This window comes from Belonocnema kinseyi, chromosome 10, assembly GCF_010883055.1.
Source record: "Belonocnema kinseyi isolate 2016_QV_RU_SX_M_011 chromosome 10, B_treatae_v1, whole genome shotgun sequence".
Taxonomy (NCBI): Eukaryota; Metazoa; Arthropoda; class Insecta; order Hymenoptera; family Cynipidae; genus Belonocnema; species Belonocnema kinseyi.
Genome location: NC_046666.1, coordinates 35,883,885 through 35,901,521, shown reverse-complemented (window position 1 = coordinate 35,901,521; position 17,637 = coordinate 35,883,885). Strand labels below are relative to the sequence as shown.

Below are 17,637 nucleotides of genomic sequence, written 5' to 3'. Positions count from 1 at the left end.
CATTTTAATACAGAATTTATATTAAAAGCCATCACAATATATGAGCTAAAAGCTGAAGTTAAATACCATGTAAAAAACATAAAAAATATTTACTTTTTTAGATTAAACTTTTCGTATTAGCTTCTCCGCTTTTTACCAGTTTTATATCTCATTAAATGAGTTTATTAAAATTTTTCCATCTTTCAGATAAATATGAAAAAACCCGAAACGTAGTATTTCATTTGCATAATTTTGCAACGCGTTATATACCCTTTCTAAAGTTAAAATACATTATGTGTAATGAATAGGTAAAGCATTTCCATTATCCAGGGTTTCTGTTTGGCTCTGAGTCAATAAATTCAGATTTCATTAAAATTCTGAGCCAAATTAAACTATCTCGTATAACGATAAAATTAAGCTCGGAATTATTCAAGAATTATTATTACCATCTTTTCCCAGATAGAATATTAAATTTTTATCTTTTTACTCATTTTTAACAAATTTTCCTCCATTCTCTATTCACTTCGCTTTGAACTGTTTTATTTCAAAAACTTTAAAAGTTGTTCACAGTAAGAATGTAGGAATAAATATTGTTATAATATTTTTAAATACTAAGAAAAAAATAATTAAAATACAATTACTAATGATAAAGTTTATTTTAGTAGAGAAATGCAATTATGGTCCGACATGCGAATGCCCAATAAAAATGTTAGTTTTAGGCCTAACAATAAGTTTCTTAGTTTTGGAATTTAAAAAAATACAAATTTAAAGCTGAAAACGCCTTTCAAATGACGCAAGATTTGATCACTTTTTGACGATATTTGAATTCGATTGAATTATTTTGATTTCGCCCTGATTTTTTTTTAATTCTCTTAAAATCCACTGAATTTCGTGGATCTTTTTTAGATTTTCCATTTTTTAATTCACCCTGAAGACTTTTTTTGCTTTTACTATAGTTATTTTTAATTTAGGATGAATTCTTCACATTCATCTTGAAACTATATCCATTTCATCGAATTCTCTTCAATTACCTTGAATTTTTACAATTAAACTGATTGATTTTATTTAAATAAATTCGTTTCACTGAAACCAATTATGTATTGCTCGGTATTTAAATGTTTTGCAATCCATTTGAATCCATTCGGAATTCACACTGTATTCTTAATATATCATCCTGATTTTTTTTATTTCTTCTGAATTTTTTGGAATTCACTTCAATTCTTCTAAATTCATTTCATTCTACTGAATTCAATGGGTTCTTAGTTTTTTTGTGGTTGTTTTTTATTCACCTTGAAGCCTTTAAAACTAACCTTGAATTATTGATTATTTCGTCGGATTCCATTGAATTCTTTTGAATTTATTTTAATAGACTTCAAACTTAATGAATTGAATGTATTTTATAAATATTTTTAAAGCGTTCTCAATTCACTTGAATTTTTTTTAATTCCCCGGGAATTTTTGAGAATTTCATCGAATTCTTTTTAATGCTCTTGTATTCAAGCTTCATCTAAATTCATTCGCATTTTATTTAATTTATTGATTCATTTTTCCTTTTTTAAATTGCATTGAAATTTACTATTTTTCTGAAATCAATGGGAATTTATGGATTATTTCCAATGCATTTGAATTCTTTCGAATTTTGATTTAATTCTTTTGAATTCACCTATACTTCTTAATAATTTATCCTGAATTCTTTTTCTTTCTTAAAAATACTTGAATTTTTGAGATTTTTTTTTTTAATTTTTCTAAATTCACACGATTCTACTCAATTACATAACTTTTTGGTTTCTTGAAATTTACCCTGAAGTCTTTTAAACTCGCCATTAGTTTTTCGGCATCTCATCAAATTTTATTTGCTTGTTTTGTATTTAATTAATTGTTTCTTTGTTAATGTTTTCTTGAATTAGGTTCAATTCACTTGAATTCTACTGAATTTGTTTTAACTATTCTGAATTCCTTTAAATTCCTCTGAATTCACTCAATGTTTTTTGTAATTCTGTTCAGCTTACTGAAATTCTTCTTTTTTTAAGATTTTTCTCAATTCTCTATTCACATCGTTTCTTGGCTTCAAACTGTTTCATTTTAAAACAAACTCTAATAGTTCAAAGTGAAGATGATTTATATCATTTTAAAGAGAAAAGAAAAGTTTTTTTTAGTAAAGAAGGCCCATTATAGTCAGACATAAGGGTACTCAACACAAATTTGAACTTATCAAATGTTAATCCATAAAATTCTTCCTTTTGATAAGAAAGTACTAAATTTTACTTTATTTTTAAAAAATTGTTCAGGTGCTCCGCAAGACCGCTTTAGATCTGAAAATAACTTTTCTCAGTTTTTAAATTTAAAAGTATACCAATTTAAGTTTGAAAAGTCTTTCAAAGGACGTGAGGTTTCATCACTTATTTCATCACTTTTCCAAGATAAAACCAATACAGGCACTTTTTTAAATGAAAATCTAACCTAATTGATCTTCGAATTCAATTGAATTTCTTTGAATTTACCCTGAATTTTTCTAAATTCTCTTAGGATCCACTGCACTTCATAAATCTTTCCTAGATTTTCAATTTTTTTATTTACCCTGAAGTTTTTTTTGCTTTTAAAAAATTTTTTCATTCTGTTCAATTCACTAAAAGTATTATTTTTTTTTAATTTTCTTAATTCTCTATTCACTTCGATTCTTTGCTTCGAACTATTTTATTTAAAATCTGTAATAGTTGTTTGAAGTAAAAATCTAAAAGTAAATATTATTACAATGTTTATAAATTCTACGTCAAAAATTATTGAGATACAACAGTTATTGATGATGAAATTGATTTATATCACTTCTAAAAGATAGGATAGTTTTTTTAGTAGAGAAGGGCGATTATGGCTAGACATAAGGGTACGCAAAAAAATGTTAATTTTTGAAATGTTAACCCATGAAATTCTTCCTTTTGATAAGGAAGTATTGAATTCTCTTTTATTTAAAAAAATTGTTTAGCTGTTCCGCAAGGCCGCCTTAGGTATGAAAAATAAGTTTTCTAAATTTAAAAATTTTTCTAAAATATGAATTAAAAGTTTAAAATTTTTTCAAAGGGCGTCAGGCTTTATCACTTATTTCATCACTTTTCCTAAATGAAACCAATAAAAGTACATTATTAAATAAAAATATAACTTCAGCGATCTTCGAATTTAATTTAATTCCTTTGAATTCACCCTGAATTTGTCTAAATTCTCTTGAAATCCACTGAATTTTATGAATCTTTTTAAAACTTTTAATTTTTGTATTCACCCTGAAGATTTTTTTTTAATTTTTCCAAATTCTGTTCAATTCACTAAAATCTTCATTTTTAAAACATTTTTCTAAATTATCTATCCACTTCGTTTCTTGGCTTCGAACTGTTTATAAAAGCTGAAAAAAATTATTGGGATACAACAGTTATTAATGATAAAATTGATATATATTACTTTTAAAAGAAAGGATAGTTTTCAGTAGAGAAGGATCGTTATGGGCAGACATTACGGTGCCCAATAAAAATTGGAATTTTGCAAATGTTACTCCGCAAACTTCTTCCTTTTGGTAACAATGTTCTAAATTTTCATTTATTTAAAAAAAGTTATTCAGATGTACCGCTAGACCGCTCAAGGTTTGAAAATAAATTTGATTCGTTTTTCAATGTTTAAAAATACGAATTTAAGGCTGAAAAAGTTCTACAAAGAATGTGAGATTTCATCACTTATCTTATCCCTATTCTAAGATAAAAGCAATATAGTCCCTTTGTTAATAAAAATATAACTTCATTGATGTTTGAATTCGATTGAATTCCTTTGAAACCCCCCTGAATTTTTTTAATTCTCTTGAAATCCGCTGAGTTTCATGGAATTATTTCATTGAGTTATTTCATTCAATTATCTTGAATTCCCTTGAATTCTTTCAAATAAATTGCAAAAATTTTATTTTATTAAATTTTTTTACTGAAATCAATTGTTTATTATTTGGGTTTTCGCATTTCTTGCAATTATTTTGAATCCATTCGGATTTCACCCTATGTTCTTATCAGATTATTTTGAATTCCCTTTATTTCTTTTTAATTCTTTGGAATTCACTTGAATTCTCTTGAATCTTTCCAAGTTTCACTAACATTTCACTGAAATCAATGGAATATTTAAGATTTTTCCAATTTATTTGAACTCTTTAAAATGTTTCTTAACTTTGTTTGAATTCACTTACAATTCTTATTAATTTACCTCGAATTCTTTTTCATTTTTTTGGATTCTTTGGTATTCACTCGATTCTACTTAATTCAATTCATTGTTTATTTCCTTTTGATTCAACCTGGAAACTTGTTAACTTTCCTCGAATTTTGTATAACTTCATCAAATTCAGTTGAATTCCTTGAAAGATTCTAAATTCACTTCCGCTTTACTAAAATAAATGTAATATTTGTATTTTTTCTGATTCATTTAAATTTTTCGGAAATCTACTTAAATTATTTTGAATTTGCAAAGCATTTTTATTGATTTCTACTAAATTTTTTGAAATTTTTTGGAACTCACTTGAATTGTTCTAAACTCGATTGATTCTACTCAACGCAGTAGATTTTTTACTTTCTTTTAATTAGCCCTAAAGTCTTTGAAATTTACCTTGATTAATCGGTGATTTAATCAATTCTTTTGAATTCTATTAAAATTTTTTTCAGCACACTCAATGAATTTAATCAATTTTGATAATATTATGGAGTTTTTTTCAAATCACTGCAATTTTTAGAAAAGGGGCATTTTTTTAAATCCCTTGATTTCTTCGAAATACATTCCAATTTAATAAATTCAGTAAATCTTGTTAATTTTTTTTAATTCTTTTCAAATCACTTTAATTTTTTCAAATTTATGTGCTCTTGTATTCCTATACATTCACTCAATTTTTTTTTCATTCTATTCAGCTCAATGAAATTCGTATAAATTTCTGTAAATTCTCCTGAATTCCCTTAAATTCTTCTACCTTCACTAAAATTTCACTAAAATTAATAGAATCTTTTTTATTATTTTCGAAATTAATTTAAATTTTTTAGGACTTTTCTTGATTTTTTAATTCATCTAGAATTTTTATAAACTTATCCATAATTTAGTGGATTTTTTTTTAATCTAAAATTTTTAGTTTCATCCTTTTTTTCTGAATTTCCTTGAATTCTTAATTGTATTCTTAATACCCCCCCCCCCCAAACTTAATTAATTCAATGAATTTTGTTAACACTTTGAAATTATTGTAATGAAATTACTCTTGTTATTTTATCAGCTGTATATTATTTTCAAAAAATATATTTTTCGGTTTAAAAGAAACTGAAGAATTACTTGTAATAAATTTTTGGAAATAAAACTTGAATCACATCTTAATAGGAATGTCAAAGAAATAGTTTCGACGCATAATTCACAGTACAACATTAAAAAATCATACACGATTTTCTGTAAAATTTATAAGAAATGTATCCTATTAATTTCCTGGGATCCGAACACCGTGTTTTTCTCTGAAGAAAGAATAATTATTAAAAAGATACACAAAAATATCGCTATATGTCGGCCAAATTATTAGTTCTTTTTCGACAAAGTGCATATAAATAAATGGTTAATAAAGTTGATTCACGAAGGTATTTACAGAATTCCCAAATAGAGGTGAAATCAGGAAAACAGATCGCGTTTCGCACAAGTTTATCTCTGAGAAACTTTAAGGCGAGAATCTCGTATCCCAAGGGAAGATCTTTTTCTTCAAGGCAGATGTTTCCTCGAAGGTCGAGCAAATTCGTATTTTATTACCGAAAATTGTGCATAACCAATTTTACCTTCGAGGACCCTCAATGGCGCGACGTCATAAAAAACCTCTTTTTTCGTTTTATTTTTATTCCCAGGCAAATTTCAGCCTGTTCCTGGCTCTTTCATTATTTCTACGTTCTTCCATTTTCGTTCATACAATACAACTCGCGAATTCGTTTCAACCACGTTGATCGAGAAAAGCCTCAACTTCCGGACGTGTCTCGACTTTCGGAACCAAGATAAGTGGCTGTCTATAAATTACATTAACTTTTTTTTCGGTAATTTTTAACAAAAAAGAACAAAAAACGTCATAAAAAATGTTTGATACCTATGCCAAGAACATGAGCTTTCTACAAAACAGTTAAAGTTTACAACTTAGTAATTTAATTTTCATCCAAAAGTTTGAATTTTCAACCAAAAAAAAAAACAACAAATTTTCAACCAGGAAGATTAATTTGCTACCAGAAAGACGTATTTTCAACAAAATACAGAAACTTTTAACCATATAGTAGATTTTTCAACCAAGATGATTAATTTTTTACTAAGAAAGATACATTTTCAACATAGTTGATGAAGATTTGACCAGCAAGTTGAATTTGTAGACTAAAAGAGATGAAATTTGAACAAAAAATATTTATTACAAAAAATTCATTTTCAAGCAGAAAAAACTTATTGTTTACCAAACACGTTAATTATTTTATTGACAAGTAGAATCTTCCAGCCAAAAAGACGAGTTTCCTAAAAAAAAAGTTAAATCTACGATCAAGAAATATGAATTGTCACCAAAATGTTAATTTTCTACCAAAAAGACGAACTTGTAACAAAATCCATCAAGTTTGTACCAAATAGTTGCATTCCTAAATAAGGAGAGTAATTTTCCACTAGTAAAGATGAATTTTTTACAAAATTGATGAATTTTAACCGAACAGTTGAATTTTCAAATTACAAAAAATCAATTTTCACAAAAAAATATTTATAACAAAAAAAATAATGTTCATCAAATGAACAGAATTTTCTGCCATACAGTGGGACGAAAAAAATGGCATACAAAACGTTGAATTTGTAATTACAAAATATTAGCTTTTTACAAAAGAGTTAAATTTTTAACTAAATAATTTAACTTTTAAGCAAAAGCATAAATTTTTAACTAAGAAGATTAATTTTCTACCGAAAAGACAAATTTTCAACAAAATATAACAAATTATAACTATATATATAATTTTCAACAAAATTTCCAAATAAGTAATATAATTTTTATCCAAAAGGATGAATTTTCAACCAAAAAGATAAATTTTCAACTAAGAAGATTAATTTTTTACCAAAAAGACGAATTCTTAACAAAATACGTCAACTTTGGACAAAATAGTTTAATTTTCAATAAGAACAATTTTTTGCTTCAAAAAATGATTTTAAAAAATATATAAATGTTTAGTAGATTATTTGAATCTTCGAAAAAAAAAACTTTTAAGTAAAAATATTTATTACAAAATGTGAACTTTCAGAGAAAAAAAAGAAATTTTCTAATAAATTTTGTAATTTTCTAGCCAACAAGTGGAGCTTCTTACAAACTAGTTAAACTTTCAACCACGTAATTTAATTTTTAACCCAACGGATAGATTTTAAACCAAAAGATTAATTTTCAATTAACAAATTTAATTTTCTGACAAAAAAACGAATTCTGAAGAAGATACATCAAACTTGAACCAAATAATTGAATTAAAAAAAAAGAAGAGATTAATTTTGTACTTCAAAAGGTGAATTTTCAACAAAATGTGTACATTTTTTACTAAATAGTTAAACTTTCGAACTAAGAAAAAAAGAACTTTAAAAAAAACTATTTATAACAAAAAATTAATTTTCAACCAAAAAAAAGTATTTTCTTCCAAATAGTTCATTTTTCTAGCTAACAAGAGGAGTTTTCTACAAAACGATTGAATTTTTAACCTACAAAGATCAATAATAAAACAAAATGGAAATAAAAAATGTAAAAACAATTGAATTTAGTTTTTAAAAAAGATTACTTTTCAACACAAATCTTGTATTTTTAACTGAAAGGGATGAATTTACAACGAAACAGTTGCATAAATTGTTAACGAGATAGTCAAATTCCTAACAAAGTTTAGAATTTTCTAACAAAAAAGACGAGTTTTTAGCAAATCTGATCAGTTCTTAACCTAGCAGTAGGAGTTTTAACAAAAAAGGTTAAATTTCCAAACAAAAGGGGAATGATTAGATTTCTATCTTAAAAAAATTAATTTTCAATCTAAACGATGATTGAGAATAGTTTATTTCAATAAACACAAACAAAAAGATTACATTTCTGATAAAAAAAAGGTTGATTTTCATCAAACGACATACATTTTCAAGCAAATAGTTGAATCTCAGACCATGAGGATGAACTCTATAAAATAAATACGAATTTCTAACGAAACAGTTGAATTTTTAACTAATAAAGGTCAATTTTGTTAATAAAATGGAATGGAATATGCAGCTTGAATAAAGGAATTGTAACAAAATAACTCAAATAAATTTCGACTAAATATTTGAATTTTCTACTGAATAATGACTAAACAAATATAATAATAATCAAAATAAAAAAATAATTAATAAAGATAATGTAATTTATTCATGGCCCCTAACTGGGATAACCGCAGAATTAAATTTGAGATTCTGTTTTTTTAATTATAGAAATGATGAAAATTCATGAAGGGATTTTTTTAAATTTATAAGCATGAGGAAAATACGGCCTCAAATTCAGTTAACGCGTGCAGCCACACAAGTGGAAATTAAGATTAGCAGAGTTTCGGAAGGGTGGAATTTATACGAGCCCACATTGTTTCACGTCCCTCTCTGATTGCTGAGGAAACTTCTGTCTGGGGAATTTACAAAAACTAAGGTTTTAATGGAGATGGCTTTCGTATAAAGTGATTTGCGTTGAAACATGTTCAATGAGAGGTATATTAAGTGAGTCGAAAGAAAATATGTTTGGTAAAAATGGGCCAAAATCTGTCCGGAAAGTATCCGACCTTGTGATATACCAGAAGTAAGAATTAATTCTGTTCAACGGCGATATCCTTTTGAAAGTAGTCCCCGTTGGAAGCCACAACCTTTTTCAGCGATTCTCCAACTGTAGGGAGGCCACGTTTCACCAGAAATTGCTGAATTAGCTTCGATGAATGGGCAGGTGCATTTTCGTTGTAAAAGACACTTTCGCCACTTTTCTACGGTTTATTCCTGGATCTTGACTTAAAATTTCCGCAATTTTTTGCAATTCCATGCAACCTTCTGCAATTCCATGCAACCTTCTGCAAAACCCACGCCACCATTTTCTAGCCCACGCCACCATTTTCTATCCCACGCCACCATTTTCTAGCCCACGCCACCATTTTCTAGTCCACGCCACCATTTTCTAGCCCACGACACCATTTGCTAGCCCACGTCATCCCTTGCAAGTCCACGCAATCTTTAACAATAACTTGTAATCACCCCTCATAAAAAAACATCATAGGAAATTCGTTAAAGGTCTATAATAATTTTCCTGTAATGAATTTCTGAATTAAAATCAATGGAATATTTTAGATTTTTCCAATTAATTTGAACTCTTTGAAATGTTACTTAACTTTTTTTCAATTCTCTTATGATTCTTATTAATTTATCCCGAATTATACTAGAATTCTTTTGAATTCACAAATCATTCTTATTAATTTCTACTACAATTTTTGAATTTATTTGGAACTCACTTGGATTTTTCTAAATTCGATTGATTCTACTCAATACAGTAGATTTTTTACTTTTTTTAAATTAACCCTGAAATTCTTTAAATTGGCCTTAATTTCTTGGGCGTTTTATGAAATTATTTTGAATTCTATTTAATTTTTTTTGTTTTAGTACACTCGATGTATTCGATCAATTGTGTTAATATTATGGAATTTTGTTCAAATCACTTGAGTTTTTAGAAAATGCAAAATTTTTTTAATTGTCTTGAATTCTTCGAAATAAATACAATCAATTTTGTTAATATTTTTGAAGTATTTTCAAACTACTTAAATTTTTTTGTAGTTTACCTTCAATTTGTATGCATTTTATCGAATTCTTCTCAGTTCCCTTATATTCCTCTAAATTCACTCAAATTTTTTTTTATTCTATTCAGCTCACTGAAATTCGTATAAATTTCTGTAAATTTTTCTAGCTTTACTTAAAATTTACTGAAATTAATAGAATATATTTGATTATTTTTTAATTCATTTGAACTCTTTGGGATTTTACTTGATTTTTTTAATTCATCTAGAATTCTTATTAATTTATCCATAATTTTTTGGATTTTTTTTTTAATCTCCAAATTTTAATTTGATCAAATTCTTGTGAATTTCCTTACATTTTTCTTTCTACACCCCAAACTTAATGAATTTTATTAATTTTGTTAACCTGTCGCCACTTTTCCACGGTTCATTCCTAAAAAATATCATAGGGATTTCGTTATAGGTCTATAATAATTTTCCTATAATGAATTTCTTACAATTTTTTCGCTATTCTAAAAAACTTCTTGAACAATTTAAAATTCTGTTACTGTTTGACGTTCAAAAATTAAAATTGAAAAAAACATTAGATTAGGATTTTAAGAAGAGTTTAAATCTTTTAACAGTTCTGGATTATGTTATTGTCTTTCGTCGAAAGTTGGCATTTATAATTTTTTTAAAATATATCCATAAGCAGCTCCACAAATTTCAACAATTTTAGGCTATCTTAACGTTTTACAACGAAAATTGATATTTTAAACAAAAAACATTATAGTTCGAATAAGATTTTTAATACTCGATCAGTTTTTTGGTTATATTAACATTTTTAAGAGGAAATCGATTATTTAAAACAAACAAAAATTTCGAAGATGATTTATAATTCCGAACAATTTTCCGTGATTTTATGTTAGCCTTTTTTGGAAATTATTGGTATTTTCAATAAAAAATTATTAGTGTTAATAAACAAAGATTGTTGCATCTAAATCCAATGATTTTTGTTCAAATTAATAAAATTTATAAACTTAAACACTTTTGGATTGTGTTAGTGTCTTACGTTAGAAATTGAAATTTTTATTTTCATTTTATACATAAAAATCGTTAATTTAAAAAAAAAACATTTAGGTCAAGAGACGATTTGCAATCTTGAAAAAAAATTTATAACTCAGTGTTTTTCATCTAAAATCGCAATTGTTAATAAAAAATTATTAAATTTTAAAGAATATTAAAAGTACTTAGACAATAATAGGTTATATTACTATTTTTTATCAAAAATTGTTTTTTTTTTTTTTTATTTATAAAACTACGTTAACTAGATATCTTGCATTATCCACTGTAGGTAGGTTATCCCTATCAGTTTTCATGAATTATCAAAAATATTGTTCTTGCTTTTCTTGTCCATAATCCTCTGAAATATATTTTTAGGAATTATTTTGAATCTTTTGAATTCTTTTACATTTTCTAAACTCTTTTGAAATCGCGGAAATCTGTTGAATTCTCTTAATTATTTTGTATACTCTTACATAATTCTTTTAAGATCCTTAAGACTATTTTGACTTCTGTGAATTCTTTTGAACTATTTGAATTATTTTGAAATCTTTGGATTCTTTTGAGTTATCTTAATTCTTTTAATTATTCTCAATTGTATGAATTTTTCCTAATTTTCTAAATTCTTTTAAATTCTTTTGAATTCTCAAAATTCTTATAAATTATTCTGAATTCCCTGAATTCTTCCTAATGCTCTTTATTTTTCTAAGTTCTCTTAATTCTTTTGCATGGACTGAATTCGTTTAAATTTTCTGAACTATCTTGAATTCGCGGAAATCTTTTAAATTCTCTAAATTCTCGTGGATTCTTTTATATAATTCTCATGAAAACCTCTTTCATATTTTGAATTCTTATGCGCTTTCTGTATTCTCTGAATTTTTTTCATTTTCTAAATTCTTCTGAATTCTCTAAATTCTTCTGAATTCTCTAAATTCTTCTGAATTCTTTACATTCTTCTGAATTCTCTGAAATCTTCTAAATTCTTTGAGTTCTCTGTATTCTTCTGAATGATTTAAAATTTTTTTAACTCATTTGAATTCGCGGAAATCGATAGAATTCTCAAAATTCTTCTGTATTCTCTTACATAATTTTTTAAAGTGCTTCAAATTATTTTGAATTCTGTGGTTTCTCTTGAACTCTTTGAATTTTTATGAGTTCGCTAAATTCTTTGAATTGTTTTCAATTCTCTGAATACTTTAAATTCTTTTGAGATCTTTGAATTATCGGTATTCTTCCAAATTATCTCACAAAAAATTAAATTATGTTCAATTTTTTTAGATTCCTGTTTTAATTAGAATTCAATTGTAATTAGCCAATTAGTCGTACCTCAATAGTACACACATGTACGAAAAATTACCCACTTACTTTTGCTAATTATAATTATGCCACTGAAAACAAACATTATTTTCGGAAAATCATGACTTTTAGTTTTACAGAATTTAAAGGATTTAAAGAAAGTTTAAATAATTTAACATAAATTTTAAAGATTTCAAAAAATTACAAATATTTAAAAAATATAAAGGATTTCGAAGTCATTCAAGAAGCATTCTTATTATGTCAAGATAATTAAAAAACATAAATAAAAATTCAGCGATATCGTAAGAATTTAACAAATGAAAACCAATTAAGGAGCTCAGAAAACGTCAAAAAAAAATCATAAAATTTATAAGAATTCAAAGAATCCAACGAATTCAGAAGAATTCACAGACTTCGAAATAATTCATAAAATTCAAAAGAATTTAGAGAAAGTTTGACAAGGTTAAGAAAATACAAAAAAAATAGGAGGATTCAAAAGAGTTCATTAAATTAAAAATAATTTTAACTATTCAGAACAATTCAGAAAATTGATAAGAATTCATGAAATACAGGAGAATTTAGAGAATACAAAAGACTTGAAGACATCAAAAATAATTAATATTGTTTTGTAAAGATTTCAATAGAATTACAAAAAACTGTAAAAGAATTCAAAGTATTACACGATCTCTACTTTTTCGTGCACACACTCTCGTCAGTGAATCCTGCACTTTCGTCTATCTAAAACGTCTTCTAATTGGTTTCTTAATTCTTTCTTAATTCTTGATTACTCATTAGTCATCAACATCAGAAATTTTCTTTAAGATGATTTTCGACTCCTTCATTGTGGAAAATTCAAAAATATAAAAATGTACCTTGAGTACTGAGACACCCTGTATAAGTATATGGCTAAGGGATTAAAGGAGGGGATTAAAGAACTGGCCTTGTTACTAAATCGGTACCCTCTAAGAGTAAAAAGTCAGGGCCGCCCAAACCGGTTCCGTTTTGAATGCATAATATTGCGCAATATACTCAAGTGAGTACTCGCGCACTGGACCCTTTTAAGGCGAGATTTGCAACCGTCTTCCGCCCTACCCCCCGAAAGAATGCATAGACCAGCATTTCTAGGAATTGCAAAACCGGACCGGCTTCCATGCGGTCTGGAGTTTATGCAAAAAGTGGTGTATGAGGACACCGAAAAAGTGTATTTAATTTAGATATAAGCGCAAGAGAAAATATTAGGAACTTCTTAAATATCTTTTAAATAAAATGCAAATTTGTTATCATTCTCAATCAATTCACCCCTTAACTCGAACTCCATCTGCTTTTATTTCAAAGTGGAGAAATAAGATAATTAAAAAAGGACTCTTTAAAGCAAGGATAGTATTCTGAGTTTCCATATAACGAAGTTCATGAACCCAGTTTAATTTGCAAGATTGTCTTCCATAATTTTGCAGAGCCCGGGACGTTCTTTCACGATCGGGGGACACAAAATCGAGTACGAGGCCAGCGACGAAGCCGGATGGACGACCAAGTGCATCTTCACCGTTGTGTTACGTCAAGCATAGGAGAAAAAATTCTAGGGACGAGATAAAACTTGGAGAAAGAATGGAATATCGGCAAGGTAATATAAATGGAAATTGCATCTCTCATTTTCTTACTCGAGCCCTCGGTCCATAATGGATTCAGCTTTTACCCGAACAAGATCGTGTCGCAAAAGTCCGTAGTTTTTTCTGCGGACGTCTGTAAAACATTTAAGTCTTCCCGCCGCCTTCGAGATCGTTCTCCGTGATCTTGACAAAAAGTTCTTAAACTTTAAACAGTCCACCAAAACTGGTGCTTATTAGGGTAGATAAAAAAAATTTTGACGTCGGAAGTAGAACTAGGTGGAAAAGTAGCAGAGGACCTTAAAAAGTATAATTTATGTAGATTTTATCAATAAAAGCCTTCATTTTTGGCGTTAACAAAATATGCGCAAAGTGAAAAACTCGATTTTAAATATTTCTTAAAGTGGTGGTCCTAAGGCGGCACCCCATGCTCCTATGCCGGCACATAATTTGGTCCGCTGAAATGCAAGAAAAGAGGCAGGTTATGTAAGTCTTAGATGGAAATGGACAAATTTAAACCATTTACAATAAAAACAATAAAACAACATGCAGAATATTGCCGAAAAAACATTGCCAGTGAAAACATATTTTAAAGATCCTTATTTTTAAAACTCAGTTTCTAGAAAATTAACTATATTTAAACTTATGATTTCCTAAACTAATCAAATTTTGCATAGAGTCTTTTTACCAGTAGAAACGCTCTAGATGCTCAGAATTTTTTTTCTACATTTCTGTGGGTTTTAAAATTATTTCTTTTCAAAGTCAGTTTTTATAAGTAAACTATATTTACACTCGTAATTTCATAGGCACATCCAATTTTTTTCTGACGTATTTTTCCAGTGGAAATGTTCTAGTTAGAAGACTGTTGTCCTAAGTCGGCACAGCAAGAATTTTTATTGAAAAATGAGGGTAAACCGTGTTTAATTCCACTTTAATGTCTTTTGTCAGGCATCGTAATCCTTTAACAACAATTCGATGTCGTTCAAAGCAGAGTGGAGTGATTTTTGCAGCGCAAAGTGAAAACTTCTATTTTTGTTATTCCCCAAATGGTGATCCTAAGTCGGCACCCCCTGGTTCTGTATCGGCACATTTTTTTTTTTTTGCTCATATACAAGAAAAGGGACAGGTTATGTCAGTTTTAGAAGGAAATGGGCAAATTTGAACCATTTATAGTAAAAAGAAAAAAAATATAAAATATTGTCGAAAATAGAATCAGCGAAAATATGTTTTGAAAATTTCTTATTTTCAAAACTCAGTTTTAAAAAAAAACTATATTTACACTTATGATTTCCATGACCAATCAAATTTTTTTCTGACGTTTTTTTACCAGTAGAAACGTGCTAGATACCTAGCAAAATTCTCCTTAAATTTCTGTGGGATTTTTAATTATTTTTTTAACAGGGGTGTACTCAAAATTAATAATCTCTGATCGGGCTGCAAATAAAAATCTATACAAATTTAGGCATTCGTTTAAGACTTTCAGAAATGTAAAAAAATGACATCCACAAAAACACAAAAATTACGAAAATAAGGATTTTTTTCAAATATATTTTGTTAGCACGCAAAACCAAACATTGATCAAATCCAAACTAATTATTCTTTTTGAGGATCATAACATACTACTTTTCCACATAGTGCCATTACTGATTTTTAAAATTTTATTTTTTAACCCACCCTAGTGTTTTTGTTTCTAAGGTCCTGAATCCAAAAACCGCACACTGTTGTTGATATCATTTATAGTATCGCGCGCTACGCAATTTTATATTTGCTCGATTTCAGTTAAAAAATAATAGTTTATGCAAAACGAAAATTTCGAATAATTATAAAATATGGCCCCACCGACACATGTTCTTGAATATGTTTATGAGATTTTACTTTATAAATTTATTTTTTCTGACAATAATATAATCATAAAATCTCCTATGATTTTCTTTGTTAGGAAATGTGGACTTGCATTTCATAATATTTAGGGAATTTTAATGTAACCCTTCAAATAATTTTAACATTTTTCCCTGCAATTTTCTGTTACTCAAAAATAATTTAAAATTGATTGCGAAACCTAATAGTACAATAAAAAAATTTTTTGGTTGTGGTTGTAAATCTAGATTTTCAGGTTTTCATGTTTAGGGGATGTTGAAACTATCATTTCAACCATGATGTGTTTTCCAAATTTATCGGAAATAGATTACCGATACCAATAGTATAATAAAAAATATCCTTTGATTTTGATCTTTCGAAAATTTCCTATGTTCTTGTTTGAATGTTTAGGGAAGTCTATGGCAACGCTTAAAATAAGTTTAAACGCTTCTTCTGATAGGGGTCGCTTATTGCACTTATCTTCAATTTATTTGAACCTTTATAGGATAACATTGTAATGATAGGTCAATTATTTGATTGAAATGAATATGTAAACATGGAAAATCTGTTAATTGTTCAGGTGAAAACTGTCCATTTTTAGAATTTTATGTTAAATGGTCAAAAAATGACCATTTTTGCCAAATTTATGAATTTATTGTGGGGACTGGATTTCTTTTATTTCCGAAAACGACGTCGTATAGTACTAGTCTCCAGCTATCAAATCCACTTTTGATTGCCACTGTACGGTTTTCTTTAGCTGAGATATGCAAGTTTGACCATTGTTGAAACATCATCATCATTCAGACAATGAAGGCAAGATTAGAAGATCAACGAGTCAATTGAGGCTAGATCAAATGATAATGATGCTGACAATGGTGATGATCTATCCAGTGAAGAAAAGATTAGATGATGATGATGATAATTTAGCCAGTGAAGACAAGATCAGATGATAATAATCTAGCCAGTGAAGGCAAGATTAAATGATGAGAAGGATCCACCTAGAGAAGGCAAGATCAGATGATGATGATCCAGCTAGAGAAGACAAGATTAAATTGCAATGATGATGATCCAACCAGTGAAGGCAATATTAGACGATCGTGGTCCAGCTAGTAAGACAAGACAAATTATGAATATGATTCACCTACTGAAGGGAAGACCAGATGATGGTAAAGCCAGTGAAGGCAAGATCACCTGATGATGATGATGATTATGATGATGATCTAGTCAGTGAATAGAAGATAACAAAATAATGATCCAGTCAGTGAAGATGATAATAATGATCCACCTATTGAAGGCAGCATCAGTTGATGATCCAGCCAGAGAAGGCAATATCAGATTATGTTAAAGATTATTCAGCCAGTGAAATAGAGATCAGATAATGATTATCCAGCTAGTGAAAACAAGTTCAGATGATGATGATTCAGTTAATGAAGGCAAGATTAATTAATGATTATTCACCCAGTGAAGATGATGATAGTGAACCACCTATTGAACGCAAAATCAGATGATGATTATCTCCCCAGCGAAGACAATATTAGATTACGATGATGATGGTGATTTAGCCAATGAAGGAAAGGTTAAATAATGCTGATCCAGCCACGGAAGGAAAGATCCGATGACGATTATCCAGATATTGAAGACAAGATCAAATAATGATAATGGCCTACCTAGTGAAGGCGAGAACAGATGGTAATGATCCAGCTAATGAAGGCAAGATTAAGTAATAATGATTCAGCCAGTGAAGATGATGATAGTGATCCACCTATTTAAGGAAAAATCAGATGATGTTGATTATCTTCCCAGTGAAGACAAGATTCGATGACGATGATGATGATTCAGCCAACGAAGGCAAGATTAAACAATGATGATCCAGCCAGTGAAAGAAAGAACAGTTGATGATAATTCAGCTATTAGAGACAAGATCAAGTGATGATAATGATCCACCTAGTGAAGGCAATATCAGATGATGATAATGATAATGATGATGATGATGATCCAGCCAGTGAGAACAAGATTAAATTACGATGATAATTCAGCCGGTAAAGGCAAGATCAGAT

At 28.1% G+C, this 17,637-nt stretch overlaps 1 protein-coding gene across 1 annotated transcript in view; it reads left to right on the top strand.

Annotated features, from left to right (window-relative positions):
• The window catches only part of LOC117181711, a 235,881-nt gene that overhangs the window by 213,679 nt on the left and 4,565 nt on the right, over positions 1-17,637 (top strand). Inside the window, exon 14 of the mRNA XM_033374648.1 lies at positions 13,574-13,740. Coding sequence (XP_033230539.1) covers positions 13,574-13,684 — 111 coding nt within the window. The 3' untranslated portion in view covers positions 13,685-13,740. The remainder of the gene's footprint in view (positions 1-13,573; positions 13,741-17,637) is intronic.